A 21,407-nucleotide genomic window follows, 5' to 3' on the forward strand; every position below is an offset into this window, starting at 1 on the left:
ATCTGTAAAATGGACTGATAATAATATTTACCTTCCAGGGTCATTGTGAGGATCAAATGAGATGATTTAATTAAAATACTCTATGAACTTTAAAAGGATTATGTAAAATATTTGCTTTTATTATGATTCTATTATGAATTTATATTTGTAAAGCATTTAGCTCAGTGTCTGCCACATAGGAGATCCTTAATCAATTGTTATTCCCTCCCCTCTATTTCTATCTCTAACAAGTGGGAAGAAAAGGCTCCCTGCACCATCTCTACTAGAATCAAAGGTACTGAGACAGATGGGTATTCAAGTTTCTGGGGCACAGTGAAGAAGGAAAGAAATTAAAGGATGAAGAGAGGAAGGAAGGGGCAGGAAAGAAGGGAGGGAGAGAAGAAGAGAGAGAGAGAGAGAGAGAGAGAGAGAGAGAGAGAGAGAGAGAGAGAGAGAGAAGAGTGGAGGAAGAAAGGGAGAGAGGAAGGGAGGAAGGGAGAAAGAGAAAGGTAGAAAGGAAAGGATTAAGGAAGGAAAAGAGGAATAGAGGGAGGGAAGAGGAAAGGACAGAGGGGAAGGAGGAAGGGAGAAAGGAAAGAAGGAGGGAAGGAAGGAAGGAAAGAAAAAAGGAAGGAAGGGAGGGAGGAAGGTAAAAAGCTCAAACTGAAGGTTATATAATTATAATGTTGAAACTTCATCCCCAAATGGTGGATATATTGAATATCATCATCCTTGACTGCTGTGTTCACTTCCCTCTCCTTCCTTTTTTTTACTCTTTGTTACAAAGGGCTGTTTTCCTGGGGAAGGGAAAGAGGCCAATTTGGAAATGCAGGTGACATAAATACAAAGGAGAGCTGTGAGTTTTCTTGAAAGAAAAGCAGATACCATTCTAGAAGGGCCCCAAGGACATCCCTCTTTTGCAGCACCACATTTGGGAGAACTGGCTCATGGCCACAGTCCAACTGCTAAATTGCCATATGACCTTGGGAAAGTTTGCAACTGGGGAGTCACTGGCCCTTCTGTTTTAGAAAAATCAAAAAGTCTTTATTGGAAAAGAACAGGAGAGCAGAATTTTCTTTAAAAAAAAAGGGTAACAATTCCTCCTAGGGTGTGACCTCCTCGGCCCTTGCCTTCCCAGAAGGCCACTTGAGCAGCTGCTGAGCAGCCCCTTCCCAAGATATCTCCAAAATAATCCCAAGATCCTTGTTGTGAATCCACAAGGAGTCAGAGCTCAAGGCTCTGCCGTGGGTCAAAAATGACTGTCCCAGAGTCAGGTTCAATTCCTTCCATTGGGTACTTGGTCAGTGATGGCCCTGAAGAAGCTGGTCCCACAGAAACTTCCCAGCATTCTAACTGTGGCCAGGCCCCTTCACTTGGCCATCTTCTTGGCATGTTGCTCCTCTGTCAACATCCTTGTCCCCCCCATTCTGTCTCCATGTGCAGACAGCAGCATAGTCACACATCCGACACTTCCACGCCTCCTTCACATCCACTCCCTGGGGCTCCCTGAGGCCTGTCCAATAGTCCAGGTGATGTCGAAGCTTGTCCCTTACCTGCAAAGGCAAAACCAAGGGAAACCTGGGGTAAGCTGGTGCCAACCCAGCTCTTGTCCCAACTGGTCATCTGTCCATCTGGACCCCATGATCCTAAATACAGAGTGGGAAGGAGCCACTGAGACTGTCTAGTCCACTTCCACCTCCCTTTACATAGCAGGAAACTGTGTCTCAGAGATGTTAAATAATTTGGCCAACATCGCGTAGGCAATGAGTATCAGAGATTTGAAGATTTGAAGCCAGGTCTCTTTCCATGGTGAATCATGAAGCCACTGTTTTAAGACAGTTGGTGAAGGAGAAAACTCCCCTTCTAGCATGAGAGACTGAGACACAAAGGCAAGAGACAGAGATAAAGTGACAGCAACAGAGACAGAGAGACAGATAAAGGAGAGAGACAGACATGAGAGACAAAGACAGGCAGATAAACAGAAATAGAGACAGACATGGATTGAAGGAGATAGAAATAGAGACAGAGGTAGATAAAGAACAAGAGAGACAGGCAGAGATAAACAACTAAGATAGAAATAGAGACAGAGGCAGATAAAAGAGAGTAACAGAGAAACAGAGACAGGGATAGACAGAAATAGAGACAGATAAAGAAGGAGAGAAACAGAGACAAAGAGACAAGGAGGATGAGGGGGAGTATGGAGGATGGAGGGCTGGCCTTGGAATCAGGAAGATCTGAGTTCAAGTTTGGATTGAAATAGAAGCAGCTGAGTGAGGAGGGAAGGATCATTTAGCCTGTCAGGGGCCCTGACAACCCTCTCATTTAGAGCTACATGTCCTAGGCAAGTTCTCATAGACATCAGATGAGGGGTTTTCCCCATTGGGAATTCCCAGCATTAATATAATCACAAGTCTGAACCTGCCAACCAACTGTTTTTTCCCCTTTGACAGAGAAGTGGAGGGGATTACAGGTACAGAATGTTGCATGTTCAGTCAGAAGCTGTCAAGTGGTTTTCATAATCTTTCTTTGATAAAAGAGAAGGCTCATGGGGGGAGGGGCCTAATTCAGGAATAACAAGGATCCATCAAACTTATTTTTTTTAAAAGAAGGGGGAGAGACCAGTTAAGTGGCACAGTGACCCTGGAGTCAGTAGGACCTGAGTTCAAATCCGGCCTCAGGCACTAGCTGTGTGACCTTGGGCAAGTCACTCTTAATCCCATTGCCTTGAATAAATAAAACTATAAAAAAATTACCTACCTATGTGACCTTGGACAAGTCACTTAACCCCACTGCCTTGCAAAACCGAAAGGAAAAAAAAAGATGGGGAAGGAAACTTGGGAAAGGACCTCTATCTTCTTTTAATTCTGAAAGCAGAGACTGCACAATCTTCTACTAACCTATATTCCTGTGGGCATGGGCTCTGTCTCCCCAAATAACTAATGAGGAGCTTGAAGGTCAAATAATTTAATGGAAAACTTGGATTCAGGAAGACCTCAGTTTGAATCCTCAGACTCTGGGCTGTGTGACTTTGGGCAAGTAACTTTGGCTCTCCAGCCTTCAGTTTCCCCATTAGTATGGGGGACGAAGGGATGAAGGAATGAAGGGATCAAGATATTATAGAGAGACAGGTGCTTTACAAATCTTATTCTCTTCTTTTGGTCTGCCCCCTCTTCCTCCCTACCCAGTATCCAATCCAGAAGTGGGCAAGACATGAAGTGGGCCACTTCAACAGAAAGTAAACTCCTGGAGGGCAAGCCCTATTTTTTACTTTGTTTTTGTATCTCTCATAAGGCTTTGTGGGGCTCTCTGTACACAGTAGGTGCTTAATAAATGTTTATTGAAGATTGAGATTGAAGAAATGCGGAGGAAAAGCACTTCTCTCCCATTCCTGGCAAATGTATGGGCCTACATGTATGGAATACTGTAATGGGTGCTCAGTCTCTGCTGACATGGTAGTCCTGCTGACCTGCCTTAATTCTTTCTTTCCTCTTTGTTATAAGGGGAGGGGAAGAGGGAAATAAAGATGATGTCATGACAAGAGATAACAATAATTTTAAAAATATTTCTTAGTTGGATTACTTCTACACTTAATCAACAGCAATTATTAAGCACCTACTGTGGACCATGTATTATATTAAGTCCTGGGGATACCAATACAAAGAATGAAATGACCCTTCCTCTCAAGGAGCTTCTATTCTATCAGAAGAAGCAACATATACATCAATCAATAAAATCAATGAACATTTATTAACTGCCTACTCTGTGCCAGGTACTCCATGAGGCAATGGGAATATAAATTCATAGAATGAAACAACTCTTATTCCATTGGGAGAACAATAGTTTTATCAATCAATCAACAGATCAACATTTATTAAGCACCTAATGTGTACTAAGCATAAGTTTTAAAATTACTTTTTAAATTATTATTAAGAGGGGCGGCTAGGTGGTGCAGTGGATAGAGCACTGGCCCTGGAGTCAAGAGTACCTGAGTTCAAATCTGACCTCAGACACTTCATAATTACCTAGCTGTGTGGCCTTGGGCAAGCCACTTAACCCCATTTGCCTTGCAAAAAAAAAAAACCTTAAAAAAATTATTATTAAGCTAAGTGCTTAGAGTACCAAAAAAAGAAAAAACCACAAGAATGTACAGAATAAATATGAAATAAAAAATACAAGGTAGTTAGGCCAACAATTGGGGAAATCAGGGAAGGCTTCATGTAGAAGGCCAGGCTTGAGCTGAGTCTTGAGGAAGTGAAGAGGAAGAGGTGAAGAGGGAGAGGGCCCCAGGCTTGGGAAATGGAGCACCTTGTGTTAGTAAGGATGTTGTTCCCTGTCTGACTACCCATATATTCCCAGTCTTTGGACTGCTACCCCCCACCCCTCATTCCCCTCTTTCCTGTCTAACATCAATTGTCTTTTAATTTTATTATTTTTAAGTGAGTTGCCCAGAGTCACACAGCTAGTAAGTATCTGAGGCCAGATTTGAACTCAGGTCCTTCTGACTCCTAGGCAAGTGTTCTACCCACTACCTCCTTAACTGCCCCTTCTAATTCTCCTTCCTCAGTTCTCAGGTCTCCATAGCAATTGTAGTTGAAGGAGGTCTGGGAAGGCTAGGAATGGGCCCTGGATCAACTGAGGTGGTTGAGGGCAGTTCCCTGAACTCATTCTGTTCTTGCTCACCTGCTCCTCCTCAAAGACCACCATCACTGTGCCCAACAGAGAGTCCGTCTCCTGGTGGCTATACTCTATCTTCAGAGCATCAATGACCGGAAGGTCAGACAGAGACAGGGACAAGAAAGTCAGATCCAGGAGGTCTCCAAAGGACTTCACAGTGAAGCCCCCTTGTTGGGCATGCCTCTGCACCGGGGGCCCTAGCAGTCGCTCTGGGGAAAGCTTCATGTGGCGAACAAGGCTGGCGGAGGTCACCTGTCCCCGAACCATGGCGTCAAAGATACATTTGTAGAGGCTGACCTAGGGTAGAGCAGAGATTATAAGGGCAAACAGAACCAAATTCAACCAAAAAAACACCCATTGGGCAATTATTGAACCTGAATGGATCAGGACAGCAATGTCCATGGCTCCTTAAGAGCTTGCTAAATTGAATTTTAAAAAATATTGAGCCTCAGTTTCCTGGTCCATAAAATGGGTATAATCATACATCCCATACCTCACAAGGTTGTTGTGGGGGAAAACTACATCCAGTCAATTCAAATTGAACATTTATTTAAGTACCCACTTTGTGCCAATGGTTGGGGATACAAAATCAAAAGTAAAACAGTCCCCTCATGGAGCTTACAATCTACTAGGATGCTAAAACATGTTTACAGATGAGGAAATACACCATATATCCCAAGAAAATGCAAAGTCTGGTGGCTTAGCACAGCACCCCCTCACTCAAATGCATGTGCTTGTCATGGCATCACCTCCCTGAGGTCAGAGTCCTCTTCTGGAATGAAAGACAAATAACAGTCATCTCTCCAGAGAAGGAAAGATCTAACGTGTCGGGGGGGGGGGGCGAAGGGGGACAGGGGAGGAGGAGGAGGCCCAGACACAGAGAAGAAATAAGAAAACATTTGTAGGAGGCAGGCTTTGAACAGAAGCTATTGCTTCTAAGAGTCAAAGATGGAGGAGGGCATTCCAGATGGGAACAGTCTGTTCAAAGGTATGGGAAAAAAACATGGAATTATCTGTGCAATGTACAGCAAGGGGACTGGTTGGAAAAGAAAATGTGTGAGAGTCATGAAATAAGGGGTGACTAGGAGGTACAAAGGATAGACTTGGCCTGGAATCAGGAAGATCTGAGTTCAAACTCAATCTCAGACATTTACTAGCTGTGTGACTCTGGATAAGTTATTTAACCCTACATGCCTCAGTTTCCTCATCTGTAAAATGAACTGCCAAACCACTTTCTTTTCCAAGAAAACTCCAAATAGAGTCACCAAGACTTGACTGAAGTGATTAAACAACAAAAATGCAAAATAAATCTGGGAAGGTCAGACCAGAAGGTGTCAGACCTTGAGAGACTTTAAATATTAGAAGAGTTTGTACTCCATTCCACAGATAGACTAAAGATTCTTCAGCAAGAGACTTCCCTATGCTTTAGAAAGATTATTTTGGAAGCAGTGAAGCAGTTGATGAATGTGAATCATTATCATTAACAAAGACTCGATTTTTCCCCTACAGGAGAGTGGTGGGGTGGAATGACCAAAACAAATGTCTCTTTGATCTATCCTTTCCACCCTAATCTGGGTTATCAATTAACTGACTGTGTGCTTGGTAGGGTGTCTGGCATGTTGGAAAAGCTTTAAAGTCTTGACTCGGGTTAGACTCCTGCTACACTCTCCAGCTGGCTGCCCTGCCCAGACTAATCCAACAAATGTTGATTGGGTGCTTATACTTTGGTCTGACACCCTCTGGTTGCCCCATTAGTATTACAGACTAAGCCCTGGAGTACTCATAGTTGATCTCTGGTACTTCCACCCAAGAGTCCATGTTGTATTGACTGATGAGTTCTTCCCTTGGCCCAATAGATCTATCTGGCCCCCATCATCCATCATTTTATACCCCAGTCATCTTCTTGCCATTAGCCTTGCTGAAGTGAGCTTATTCTTTCCATGTCTCCTTCCCTTTGCTACTTCCCTTATACTGCTCTGGAACTAAATCAATGTTGCCATTGCTAGTGGACAGTATGGCTTCACTTATCATCCCTATGACTTTCTAAACTGAAAGGCCCCTTCTCCAGATGTGTTTTCTCCCATTAGAATATAAGCTTTGGTGCAGCTAGGTGATGCAGTGGACAGAGTATCAGCCCTGGAGTCAGGAGGATCTGACTTCAAATCTGACCTCAGACACTTAATAATTGCCCAGCTGTGTGACCTTGGGCAAGTCACTTAACCCCATTACTTTAAATAAATAAAAAAAATTTTTTAAAAAGAATGTAAGTTTCCTGAGGGCAGGGATTGCTTTCTCATTAGGGTTTCCCATAGCTCTGTATTTGACCTTACTTTTATTACAGGATGAAATCTCTGACAAAAGAGTAGGTCCACCCATTTTTTCTCTTTGTATCTCCAATATTAAGCACAGAGTCTAACACAAAGTAAACCTTAGCGATTGGTTTTTCTTTCATTCAATAACAGTAAATTTTATTCCAGTCTCTCATTTTCATTAAGTATATTTCTTAGGGCAACTAGGTGACAGTGAATAGAGCACCAGTCTTGGATTCAGGAAGACCCGAGTTCACATCTGACCTCAAATCCTTATTTGCTGTGTGATGCTAGGCAAGTCACAACCCCATTGCCTCAAAAAAAAAATCGTATTTCTTCATTTTATAGACTTGGTTCTTATTTGCAGTAAAATGTTGGGTTTGTCATTCTCTTGGTCTTCATGGATTGTTTAATCCATTCATATTCAAAGTTGACAGGTTTATTTTCTTCCATTTCCTCCTTATGTATTATTGTTTTATGGATTAGTTTTTAATCTCCTTTCTTCTTTTGAGGCAGTCATCTGTCCCTACTGATTTATTCTATTCTCCCACAGCCTTTATTCTTGTTGAGAATTTAAATAGAAGACTCTCCCTCCTAGACTCTGGACTGGGTGGGGGTATATCTCCAACATCAACCCCTATCCTTATCTCCTACCTTCCCACTCCCTAATCCAGTATTACCCCTCAGTTATCCCTCCCATTAGGCAGATCTACACACATGAGAGTCATAAGATTTAGTCCACAGAAGAGTAATTCAGTTTTTCCATCTTATCTTCTCCTGATGCTTTAAGCTTCTCTTGGCTCCCCTTTGTCCCTCCTTTTAACTTACAGCTCAAAGAGCTGTTTAAATAGTCTATAAAGATAAGATAGAATATTTGGCAATTTAGCCTTTTTTGATGATAGTTCTTATCTATCTTTCTTATGTTGCTGTGGAACTGTGTTTTCTAGGCAGAGATACTGGAGTGGGAGTTGCCATTTTCTTCTCCTGCTCATTTTACAAATGAGGAAACTGAGGCAAACAGGATGAAAGTGACTTGTCCAGTGTCTGAGATCAGATGGGAACTCAAAAAGATGAGTCTTCTTACTCCAGGCCTGGCAACTCTGCATTATGGCATGACCTAGCAGTCCATCTATCGAGTGTTTGCCTTTTTTGAACTGTTTGCAAATCAAATATTCAGTTCATTTTAGTGAGTGGGCTTTTCTTTTTTTCCCCAAGAATGCTTCGATGCTTTCTCTTTTGTTAAACATCCATTTCTTTGTGTTAGTGATTATTCTCAGCTTTATGGAAGTTATTTTGGTTTCTTTACTTTTAGAATTCCTCCAGGATTCCAAAATAAACCTATATGATTTTCCTTCACAGCTCTAGCTCTTTCTCTTGGTTATTTGCAAATTATGTTGTTTTTCAGTGAATGATAAATGAAAAAAGGCATTTATAAATCCTTTACTATGTCTCTGTCAGAACTAAGAGTTGAAGATTCAAATATAAGCAAACAATATGGACTTTCCCTCAAGGAGCTATGTAATATGGCATGGTATGATAAGATATATGGTATATATGCCTTCAAGTTTCAAGAGTGGGATCTTTCTCTGTTGATGATCTATGATCAATTGATCAGAATTTTTTTCTCCATATTCAAAAATTCTGAGCAGTTTTTAAATATCATTTTCTACAGAATGGTATTCAGTGTTTTTGGTCAGCTATATCCTGGGAGCCTTATGACCCTAACTATAGGAATTCAATTATCTGAGTCAGTCACCAAGCAATAACCCTTAAAGAAGACCCCACCCCCACCCCCAGAGGAGTAATATAGTAGATGTGTCCTGAGGCTCAAGAGATCTGGGTTCTAATCTCAGTTCTGCTACTAATTTGCTATGTAACTGTAGGCAAGGTGGATCTTCCTCCTGGGATCCTGGCTTCCTTATCTTTAAAATAAGTGAACTGGACTAGATGAATTCTTTCTAATCCTAGGATTCACAGTTGTGGCAGAGTAGAGAAAATGACTGAATGTAAAGTTAGCATATTGAGATTCAAATTCTAGCCATGCCACTTAACTTCTGGATGACCTTGGATAAGTCAATTCATTTCTGCATCTCGAATTCTTTTGCAGTTAAAAAAAGTGATTGTATTATACTCCTAATTTTATGTCTATGATCCTGTGACTTATATGGGCCCCATTTTTGTCATCTGTAAAATTAGGGAGTTGGGCAAAAAAAAAAAAATGACCGTATGCCTTGGTTTCCTCTTCTGTAAAATGATGGAGTTGGGCAAGCTGACCTCTGAGGTTTAATCTAGTGCTAGATAAAGGATCCTATAATGTCACATCCCCCCTGGGGGGCCCTTCCTTCCATGAATCTACAACTCTACCATTGATGATTCTGCCACATGTACCTGGAAACGGTCCTTCTCCTTCTGAGCCTCCAGTGGCATCATTGGTCGTTTGCGAGTTTTGAGCTCCGCCAGTTCTAGTTCCCCCTTTGAAGTGTAGTGTAGCTCATCAATTATCCCAACCAGGAACACCCCTTCTACTTCCCCAAAGACTGGGAATTCCCGAATTGTCCCACCTATAGGAATACAAAGGGTAACATCACTCCTCGAAAATCCATTCATTCTCCCTTTGTCCTGGGACTTTCTCACAGTGGTCACAAATGAAAAAAAAACAGGACAGAAAAATTTTCTCATGTTAAAGAGCACCTGCTGCTTCATGTAAATAGCATCTCCTCTGTTTCCTTCTCAATGATAACTTGGAAACATGAGACAGGAGTAGAAATGGTTCCTTTGGCTTGAGGGAAATAATTTTATAGTGAATAGGTAAGTAATCATCAAATAAATAATAATTAAATCAATTAGGATGAAATGGAACACAGTAATGGAATGAAATGGAATGATAAATATGAGGAATACAGAAAAGTACAGGGAAGACTTCTATGAACTGATGCAAACTAAAATAGGGAGAACAATATATATAGTGATTACAATCATAAAAGAAAGAAAAACCATGAAAAAAAAATATTGAAACTGAAAGTTGTGTAATTGTAATGAGCAAGCCTGGCATCTAAGATGAGAAAATGCATCTCTTTCCATTCTTTGTAGAGGTAGAGAGTATTATGGGTATGAAATACTACAGATACTGAGAGACTAGGTCAAGGAATGAATTAGTTTTGCTCAACTGACTTTTATCCCCTTCTTATTATTACTTCATGGGATGGTTTTCAGGGGAGAGATATTTCTGGAAATTGAAAGTGATATAAATCCTCCATCCCCAAATTTTAATAAAAAGAGAAAAAGGGCAGACAGGGGCCTTGGTGGGTGCCTTCTTTTTTTTTTTAGATTTTTTTTTATTTTCATCTTTACAGGATCATCTTAGTCTGGCTCCGTCAAAGGTTGATTTAACTTTCTTTTTTTTGTGGGTGCCTTCTAATAACAAGGATCACTCCAAAAAGGATTTAGCATCTTTATTAAGAAACCTATTTCTCATTATGAGAAAATAATGATTAAATTGCAAAAAAAAACTAAATTCTTTATTCCCTTTGATCTATCTGATCTAGGGAGTTCACTCCTGGGTTAATAATTTTCAATGAGTTATTGAGTTATTCTCAATGAGAAAGACTCATTCACACAAAATTTTCTTAGAATCACTATTTGTGTGTGTAAATAAAAACATATACATATATACCCATGGATACACACAGATATATATGCATATATTATAAATATTTGTATATGTGACATTCTTTACAGAAACTGCAAAGATCTTGCTTCTTTTCTCATTTTAGCTGCATTAACTTCATTCCTGCAAAAACTTCTTAATTTTATGTAATCAAAACTATCCATTTCATTTTCTCTATCGCTTGTTTGGTTATATATTCATTCCCTAATCATAGAGGGGAAAGATAATTTCCATATTGTAAGATTTTCTGAACTGAGGTACAAAATCCCAGAGTATGAAGAGTTGGTGATATTTTGAGTTTTATGTATGCTGCTAACTGGTATCCATTTTGGCAGATTTGGAGGTAGGGCATAGCTGTGCCCAACTAAATCAATTCTGTGTCCCAAGCACTGGACTTGTCTGCATCTAGCTTGGTCCAGAACAGCCATGTTCCACAGTGACAATCCCTCCTCTGCAAAGGGCAGGGACAGAGAAGCATCTTATCACTCTTCTTGGGGGCCAAGAGCAGTCAATAAAATTACAAAGCACTCAGTTTCACTTTTTTGCTCTTTCCATTTACAATTTGTAGTCATCATAAAAATTCCTTTCCTAATTCTGCTTACTTTGCTCTGGATCAGTTCAGTTCATCTACATCTTTCTATTTGTCTCTGAATTCTTCATATTAATGTTGTCTTTTTGTAGCCCATAGACCCATAGACCTTTAGTAGCTAAAACCAATGCAGTCCACTCAAGGAAAGGCTGCTGCCCATCCCTTCCTTTATCCATACACTGAGAGAGGTCAATCACTCCAGCTTCTGGGACCCCTTCCAGCTCTGAATCTCTAGTCCCTAAGTCCCCTTACCTGACTGCAGGATGGGTACCATTGACAGAATGTTCAACAGCTTCACTGCCCAGGCGTCTTCCTTAGTGGAGATGTGGACGTTCACAAGGTCATGGAGTTCCAGCTCTGAAAGGAGAAATAGGTTAGTATCAGGCACTTTCTGTTCCTCTCTCTCTTCACAACAGGAAAAATCCAGAGCTCTAGTTCTCAACTCAAAGACCTCTCAGTCTCTCTCTCTCTCTCTGCTTCTCTCTTTCTTTGTCTCTGTCTCTGTCTGTCTCTTATCATGAATGGGTTCCTCAGACTTGAGAATGGGAGAAGGTGCAGGAACCTCTGAACAGTCTTGAGGAAGATAAGCTGGAGGGGATACTGAAGGTCTTAGCAGAAATTCTACCAGGTTGCAGTCCTAGCCAGGGCTCATTTTTGGGCTCATCCCCAATCAGGGACATCCAATGTATAGATGGGATGAGAACAGTCATTTTTCCAGTTGTGTCCTTTGTTCTGTGACCCCATTTGGAGTTTTCTTGGCAAAGATACTGGAAATGAGGATACTATAGATGAAGAAATTGAGGCAAACAGGGTTAAAATACTTGTCCAGGATCACACAATTAGTAAGAATCTGAGGCCAGATATAAACTTGGAAAGATGAATCTTCCTAACTTCAGGTTCAACAGGCTATGAACTACGATGCCACCTCACTGCCCCAGGATGAGGACGCACCAATTTACCTTTGCCAAGGGCCCAGAAGACCCTTGGTGTTAGCCCTGTCCTTCACATTTTATACTTCAATGCATCACTCAGTTCTGCTGTGAACAGAGATCTCTTCTGCCTGAGTTGTACATTGAATTCAGAATAATATATCATAATCCAAGAAACCAGTGGTTTGGAATTCTAACAGTGGTTCAATGCTTATAAAGTGCTGGACCTGGAGTCAGAAAGGCCTGCATTCAAATCCACTCCCTGTCTGACTCAGTTTCTGAGGCAGCATCTTTGTCCCAAAGGTTTGTGAGGAGCAAATGAGATAATATTTATAATTTTTTTTTGCAAACTTTAAAGTATCTGTAATTGTATTTTGAAGTTATAATTATACAGTATGAAAGCTTTTAAATTGCACTAAGACTTTAGGGACACCTTGCATTATAAAGCAGAATGCAATAATGAACCTTTTGATATGGTTCAAACAAGAAATAAATGCCTTTTTCTATTTTCTTAGATACTAATTTTTTTTGTTTTTGCTAGGCAATAGGGTTAAGTGATTTGCCCAGTCACACAGCTAGGTAAATATTGTGTCTCAGGCCAGATTTGAACTCAGGTCCTCCTGACTCCAGGGCCAGTACTCTATCCACTGCACCACTTAGCTGCCTTTCATTAATAGTTTTTTTTGGTTTTTGTTTTTTTTTGCAAGGCAATGGGGTTAAGTGGCTTGCCCAAGGCCACATAGCTAGGTAATTATTAAGTGTCTGAGGCTGGACTTGAACTCAGGTACTCCTGACTCCAAGGCCAGTGCTCTATCCACTGTGACACCTAGCTGCCCCATTAATGGTTTTTTTGAACAAGGAATCTAGACCTTGAAAATTATCATTAGTGACATGGCTGCACATCATCCACCATATTGCAATACCTAATGGTACTGTCCAGAAGTAGAAATGGCCAGCTCTGGGTTGTTTTGGAGGATGGGGACCACTATGGGGTTTGCACTACAGGCTCTTCTCTCTTCCTTACCTCTGGCAAGGTGGATACTGGCTCCCGCACTCAGCACTGCAGTCTTCTCCTCCGACTGGAACCCTGGAAGCTCCTTCCCATATACCATCTGCTGCTCACACCAACTCTGCGCAGACAGGTCAGTGACCCAGAGGCACCCTAGATGGAACTTTTCCATTGGTGTTGAAGCATCTGCCCTTCGCTTCCGTTTCCATGATTCTGGTGAGTTGACTTGCTTTTTAGGGTTTTGTGACAAGGAGTCAGGTTGGTTCCCAAGTTCTTCAATGTCCCTGAAAACAAAAAAAGACGGAGTTTCCTGCCAGATGCCCTTAGATGGCACAGTGGATAGTGTGCTGGGCTTGGAGTCAGGAAGACCTGAGTTCAAATTTGGACTCAGAAGCTTAGCTATATCACCATGGGTATGTCACTGACTTTTATGAGCCTCAGTTTCTTCATCTGTGAAATGGGGCTAATAATAGCAACTGTCCCTCAAGAATGTTGTGAGAAACAAAGGAAATAATATTTATAAAGTGTTTAGCACATATTAGGTATTTAATAAGTGCTTGCTCCTTTCCCACATAGCCAAGCTTTTTACCCCCAGGCCCAGCTTTGCTGCATGGTAAAACCAAACCATTCAATATTGGATTCTACTTCTGACTCTGACATTTACAAATTAGATGACCATAGACAAGCCACTTCACTAAGCCTCAGTTTCCTTCTTTGTTAAATGGTGATAAAAACTTGTACTAGTTATCTCAAAGGTTTGTTGTAAGAAAAGTACTTAGTACACACCAATAGCAACATTTTGAGATGAGTAGCTATGATGGATTTAGCTCCTCTCTATAGTACGATCAAAGATAATTCTAAAAGACTTAGGAAGAAAATATTGTCCATATCCAGAGAAGGAACTTTGGAGTCTGCAGACCAAAGCATACTATGTTCACTTTTTAAAATTTGTTTTAGGTTTTTTCTTTCTCATGTTTTTTTTTTCTTTTGTTCTGATTCTTCTTTCACAATATGACTAATATGGAAATATGTTCATCTTGATTGTATGTATATAATTATATCAAATAACCACTGTCAAGGGAAAGGAGAGGGGAAGGGAGGGAAGGCAGAAAAATGTGAAATTTTTGAATTTCTTGAATCTTACAAAAAATGAAAGTCAAAAACTATCTTTACACATAACTGAAAAAAATTTTTGTACAAAAAGAAAAGCACTTTGTTAAGACATGATAAAAGTAAGTGTTGAAAGAAATATTTGAATATTTATTGAACTCTGATTTGAAAGAGAATGTGAAATCTAAGACCCTTAGTATCCTTAACACTTGGGAGATGGGGAAAAAGTGAAGAAGGTAGAGCAGGGGGCAGCTAGGTGTGTCAGTGGATAGAGCACCAGCTCTAGAGTCAGGAGTACCTGAGTTCAAATCTGACCTCAGACACTTAATAATTGCCTAACTGTGTGACCTTGGGCAAGCCACTTAACCCCTGAGGCTGGATTTGAACCCAGGTATTCCTGACTCCAGGGCCAGTGCTTTCATTCACTATGCCACCTAGCTGCCCTGAACACTTGGAAATTTTGACAAATGCAGTGGTCAACCATGATGCCAGAGCCAGACGGTCAGTGTAAAAACATGCTATCTACCTCTTGACAAAGATTTGAAAGACTCAACAAGAGTGAGACATATATTTTTGGTTGTGGCCAGTGAGAGAGTATGTTTTTCTTGATTATGATTATTTGTGACCAGGTTTTTATTTTTCTTTTCTTTTTTTTTATGGAAGAGAAAAAAGGGAAAAATAGAAGATATGCTTTTAATTGGAAAAAAATAAAAGTTACACAAAAAGAATTGCAACTGTTTAATTGAAGGATGATGAATGATGAGGGCCTGTATTAGGACCATGGCTGTTTGACAAGAGGAAAGGACACTTGCCAGAGATGATTGGCTATATGGCCAATTGATTGAAAGAAGAAAACTGAGGATGGCATTGAGGTTGTAAATCTATATAACCAAAAGGATGGTAGTGCCTTCAACAGTCATAGGAAAATTCAGAGGAAGGGAATTGTCTCTCAGAATTAGCAGGGACTTCTTGTCTGATCAGCCCAAGTCCCATTGCAATATCCCCACCAAGTGGTTATTCAAACTCTACTTGAAAACTTCCAGAGACAGGCAACTCACTACCTCTCTGCTGGGAAACTTTTCAGATAATGAATCTGAAATCTGACTTTTTTCCCAGTGTGACTAGTTCTCTTCTCTGGGTCCATGCAAATTAATACTAATCTCTCTTTTGCATGAGAGCCCTTCAAATAATCTCTAAACAATGGTCATATCCATTTTAGGGATTCTGTACCTTTTCTGTGTCATAGACACCCCTTCCTACCCTTGGCAACCTGGGTAGGCCTATGGACTCCTCAGATGCTTTTTTAATGCATAAAATAAAATACACAAGATTACAAGGAGATCAATTCTATTGAAATTCAGTTATAAAACATTTTAAAAACAAGTTCACAGCTGTAGGGTTACCAACTCCTGGTTCAGACTTTATAGAATGCCCTGATCTACCATTTTAGAAAACCAGGTTAGTGGGGCATGCTGTTTGTTATTGATGAAACCATATTGTGTCTCACTGAGTACCAGTTCAATGTTGTAAAGACTAAAAAATCTTATACTTTTGTCAAGGAGGTTCAAATCAAATTCACTGGACTATAGTTTGGACAATCTACCTTTCTCTCTGTTTTCAAAACTGGGATATCTGTCTATCTGTCTATCTCCTGTTGTGAAATAACAACTCTTCTTTCCCCACCACATTTATTGTTTTTATTGTTTTGTTTTACATTCAAATTAATTTTTTAAATGAAGATTTGCCCTATTTTTCCCCAACCTGTCCTTTGCCCTTCAAATCAGAAAAGCAACAAAAACAAAACTTCTATTACAAACATGCAGATTCAGCAAAAACCATGTACAAAAAAATATCTCAATCTGTACTGAATCTATCAGGAGGTGGGTAGCTTGCTTCATCTTGAATCTAGATTTGTGACTGCTTTCTGTGACTAGTAGAGTTCCTAAGTCTTTTAAAGTTGATTGTCTTTATAATGTTACTGTTATTGCATAAATTACTCTCCTGGTTCTGCTCACTTCATCTTGCATCAGTTCATACAATTCTTCTCTGGTCTTTCTGAATCACCCTGGTTTTCTAAAATGGTAGATCAGGGTGCTCTATAAAGTCTGGACCAGGAGTTGGTAACCCAAGACCTGCATTTCTTATAGCACAATAGTATGCTATCACAATCATATATACTATGACAAACAAACCATTCCCCACTGATGGGCATTCTCTCAATTTCTAATTCTTTGACATCACAGAAAGAGCAGCTAAAAATATTTTTTTGAATTTAGAGGTCCTTTTCCTCTATCTTTGAACTTTTGGGGTTTTAGACCTAGTAAAAAGCCACTACTTAATTTTTTTTTATTAATGTATTTTTGCTTTTGTATCACATTCATTTCTAGATATATCTTTTCTACCTTCTTTCCCCAGGAAGTCTTACCTCGGATTAAACGCACACCAGTTCATTGGTACTGGAAGGAACCTCAAAGATTATTTAATCCCCTCCCCTCATTTTAAAAATAGATGAGGAAACTGAAGTCAAGAGAAAGTGATTTACTCAAAGTCAGACAGGCAATGGTAAATAGCAGAATTTCAGTTTGAACCCAGGGTACTCTAACTACAAATCCAAGAAAACACCAAAATTTACCATAGGATTCATGGTGACAGGGTAGGTAATATTCCATACCTGTAGTTCCCCAAATCTTAAAGGAAAGGAGCTCCCTCCCTACTTTTAAATCAATGGTTCTGTGTGCACATTTTCCAATTTTTTCAGGAGCCTGATGACTTGCAGCTACTGAGGGTCAAGGTAAGCCCAGTTCCCCCAGCTTTCATGTATTTGAAGAGAAGAGGAGGGAGGAGGAGGAGGAGGAGGAAAGGAGGAGAGAGAGACTGAGGGCAGACAGTACACAGAGAAAGAGTCTGAAAGAGGAAACTATAAAGACAGACAGAAAGGTGTAAGTAGAGGGGAGGGAAGGAGAGAGAGAGAGAGAGAGAGAGACAGAGACAGAGACAGAGACAGAGAGAGAGACAGAGAGAGACAGACAGAAGGAAAAAGGACAGAGACAGACAAGACAGAATGAGAGACAAAAAACGGAAAAGGGGAAGAGAAGGAGATGGGGGATGGGAGAAAAGAGGGAGGGAGGATAGAAAGGAGAGGAATGGGAGAAAGAGAATGAAAGACAGAGAGAAGGAAAAAGAGAGAAAGAAGAGACAAAGAGATATGGGGAGAAGAGAGAGATGGGGATAGAAGGGAGAGGATGGAGGCACAGAGAACCCGAAGGGGGTCCGCTCCCTGCAGGTGAGGCCCTGGGCCCGCTCCCGCCCCCCGCCCAGGCCGCAGCCAGATCCCCTCTCACCCCAGCTCCGAAAAGTCGGGGAAGTCCGAGTCACTCAGGTCCCCCCAGTCCTGGGCCCGGGCTGCGCCGGCCTCGCGCCTGCTCTCGACCATGGCCCGCCCCGAGCTGCCTGCCCGGCCCCCGCCTCCCAGGGCGGCCCGGCGTCAGCCCTCCCCTCCTCCTCCTCCCCCCCTGCTCCTCCTGCCCCTCCTCCTCCTCCTCCCCCTTCCCCTTCCTCCTCCCCCTGCTCCTTCTTCCCCTTCTCCTCCCCTTCCTCCTCCTCCCCTCCTCCTCCTCCCCTTCCCCTTCTCCTCCCCTTCCCCTTCCTCCTCCCCCCTGCTCCTTCTTCTCCTCCTCCTCCTCCTCCTCCTCCCCCCTCCCCTCCTCCTCCCCTTCCCCTTCCTCCTCCCCCCTGCTCCTTCTTCTCCTCCTCCTCCTCCTCCTCTTCCCCTCCTCCTCCTCCCCTTGCTCCTCCTGCCCTCCTCCTCCTCCTCCCCTTCCCCTCCTCCTCCTCCTCCTCCCCTTCCCCTCCTCCTCCTCCTCCCCTTCTCCTCCTCCCCCTCCCCTCCTCCTCCCCTTCCCCTTCCTCCTCCCCCTGCTCCTTCTTCTCCTTCTCCTCCTCCTCCTCTTCCCCTCCTCCTCCTCCCCCTGCTCCTCCTGCCCCTCCTCCTCCTCCTCCCCTTCCCCTCCTCCTCCTCCTCCCCTTCCCCTCCTCCTTCTCCCCCTGCTCCTTCTTCTCCTCCTCCTCCTCCTCCTCTTCCCCTCCTCCTCCTCCCCCTCCCCCTCCTCCTCCCCTTCCTCCCTCCCCCCTGCTCCTTCTTCTTCTCCTCCTCCTCCTCCCCATCTCCTCCCCCTCCCTCCCCTCCTCCTTTTTCTCCTCCTCCTCCTCCTCCTCCTCTTCCCCTCCTCCTCCTCCCCCTGCTCCTCCTGCCCCTCCTCCTCCTCCTCCTCCCCTTCCCCTCCTCCCCTTCTCCTCCTCCCCCTCCCCTCCTCCTCCCCCTTCCCCTCCTCCCCTTCTCCTCCTCCCCCCTCCCCTTCCTCCTCCCCCTGCTCCTTCTTCCCCCCTCCCCCTGGCTAGGCTTCTGCTGGAGGGCAAATCCCCACATCAAGCCAAGTCGATAAGCATTTATTAAGCGCCGATGGCATGCTAGCCCTGCTCTGGGGCAACAAAGAAAGCCGGGGAGGATGCCCACCCACAAAGAGCTCACTGTGCCAAGCCTTACAGCTGGATGGACCATGGGCAGATCACGTGGCCTTCCCTGCCCCCAGGAATGGTTCTATAGAAATGGCAGCTAAGAGTTGTCAAGCCCTCCCCCACCTGGGTACCCACTCCCACCTCCCTGGTTAAATTTCCCCAGCCACATTGTTCCTCCTCTCTCCCCCATCCTTCCACACTCCTCCAGGACCTCCTCCTCTTTACAATCCATTTTCAGTCAGTCCCAGGGTCTAGTCCCCACCCAGACACCTCCAAGCTCCCAGGGCCTGCCTCCCCGGTGTACTGGGACCAAGCTCAGGATCCCTGACACCCTGACCTCCCTCCCCATGACCCAACTCTGTTTTGGGAAGTGCCTCGTGATCCCTTCCCATCCGTCCATAGGCTAGGACTCCAGCTCTAAGAGGAGGGATTTAGTGTCCAAGAGCAGAGAGGACCCTTCCTTCTGGCCCCCCACTCAGGAAAGCAGGGATCTCAGCTTCCCAAGCCCAGCACTGTTCTTTTTCCTGAAATTCCTCCCCCGACACCCCCCACACACCTACTGTCAATTCATAGACTGTCAGAACTGGAAAGGGGACCTCATAAACCAGCCCTGCCATCCAACCCTCTCATTTTAAAGAGAAGGAAATTGAGGGCCAGGGTTTGTGACTCTCCCCAAGGCCCCAAAGCTCGTCAGGAACCTTGAATAAGTCACTTCAGCTTACTCCATAGAACGCAACTCAGTTTCCTCCTCCCCCCATACATACTTAGAAAAGACCTTTACAAAGTCATCATATATGTGAGTGCAAATGGATGACCACTGAATGATCCTATTACCTTGGACAAGTCATTTAAACCTCTGGACCTTCAGCTTTCTCCTCTGTAAAATGGGGGAGGGGTAGTCAGATGACCCAGGTGACCTCTGAGATGTATTTAAGGTCTAGGTCTATGATCCTGTGAATTGAGATAAAGAAAAAAAATTATTTTAAAAATAAAATAAAAACTCCAAAACCAAGACCCAAACCCACAAGGATAGTGCCTTCCTGATTTTGGACTTGGAGGAATATTTTGGTTCATTATTTTGGCTGACATATTAAGTATCCTGGGGAACATTTGTGACTCTCCTGATGTGGCTTTATTTACTATCTATAAGATCTTGGGTAAATCACTTAACTTTTTCCACCCTCAGCTTCTGAATCTGTAAAAAGGAGGTGATGGATGATTTCTAAAGTTCCCCTCCAATTCAAGTTCAATGAATCTATGGGCCTTCCTTCAAGGAGCTCACATTCTAGGAAGAGATACACAGTAGCCCTTGTTCTACTTGGATGAATCTGGAACCTAATCAGGAGCATCCTAGCATCCTTTTCAGTTCACATGCCATCTCATCTTGTCACGTTCTTCTCTGAACCTTCCAATCAATCTCCCAAAGACCTCCCCAGAGAAGAGGGCTCCTTAGATTTGGATAGCTAGGGATGATCCAGACAAGTTTGAGAATGGAAAGAACTAGATCCCAGATACTTGTGTAAGTGTGGATTTGACTTACCCAAGGTCATCCAAATAACAAAAAACAGAGCTGTATGCCCAATCTCGTTTTCTTGAAGGGAATATTGAGAAATAAGACTAGGCTAAAGTCTTTCAGATTTACCTGATTGAAACAGCCTCATCAGTCCTTAAATTCCAGAGGGGCAAACCCTGCCCTGAGATTCTCTGGGATCATCTTTAACTAAGACCTGACGGGGCAGCTAAGTGGCACAATGGATAGAGCACTGGCCCTGGAGTCAGGTGGACCAGAGTTCAAATCTGACAATAATTACCTAGACGTGTGTTAGGCAAGTTACTAAATCCCATAGCCTTGCCAAAAAGAAAACAAAATCAAAAAACAAAGACCTGACCAGTTTTTAAACTAAAGGTAAACTCGATCAAAATTCAGGGAGGAACAGGGACTTCCCTAAAATAGATTCCTCAGTGCTTGGACTTGTCCTAGATTTATACACCAAGTTCTGGAATCTGTCCCCAGATCCTGGGTGAGTTGCTCAGTCAGTCAATTACTATGAATACTCATTCTGGGAGCTCCCCAACCAAGTTGCATGGACTACATTCTTTGCCTACTATATCTGTTGGCCGATTCCAGGGACCAGACCATGCTTCAGCCATCCACCAAGGTCATATTGTAAAATCAGAACCACTAACCTTAGCTCCAAAGAAGATAAGGGGAAAAGCCCTTTTCCCTCTTTTTTGAAGAGATTGGAGAGTGAAGAACACTGCTTCTTGAGTCAAACTCTATATATTGGTCAGTTTTACTGAACTGGTTTATCTTCCTTATAAAAACATCTTTTATCTTCTTTATAAAAACCTATCTTTTTTTTCATAGAAATAAGCCTTCTAATATAATTTCTCTGTCATCACATTCAACTGAGATCAATGAATAACATGGAACCAATGTAAACACTAACAGAATGCCTTCTGTGGGGGGGGGGAAGCAAGAATGAGGGAAAAATTGTAAAACTCGAAATAATCTTTCCTTAAAAACAAGCCTTATTGGGGCGGCTAGGTGGCACAGTGAATAGAGTACCAGCCCAGGAGTCTGGAGGACCTGAGTTCAAATGCGACCTCAGACACTTTCTAATTA

At 42.6% G+C, this 21,407-nt stretch overlaps 1 protein-coding gene across 1 annotated transcript; it reads right to left on the reverse strand.

The window, feature by feature from the left end:
• Positions 1 to 159: 159 nt before the first annotated feature.
• On the reverse strand, positions 160 to 17,699 carry EXO5 (exonuclease 5). Its single transcript, XM_074189231.1, is given in 7 exon segments — positions 160 to 1,402; positions 1,404 to 1,532; positions 4,660 to 4,950; positions 9,351 to 9,523; positions 11,471 to 11,575; positions 13,172 to 13,440; positions 17,608 to 17,699. Coding segments are annotated over 7 exon segments (1,113 nt in total). The 3' UTR covers positions 160 to 1,348.
• Positions 17,700 to 21,407: the final 3,708 nt, after the last annotated feature.

Source organism: Macrotis lagotis, chromosome 5, assembly GCF_037893015.1.
Source record: "Macrotis lagotis isolate mMagLag1 chromosome 5, bilby.v1.9.chrom.fasta, whole genome shotgun sequence".
Classification (NCBI taxonomy): domain Eukaryota; kingdom Metazoa; phylum Chordata; class Mammalia; order Peramelemorphia; family Peramelidae; genus Macrotis; species Macrotis lagotis.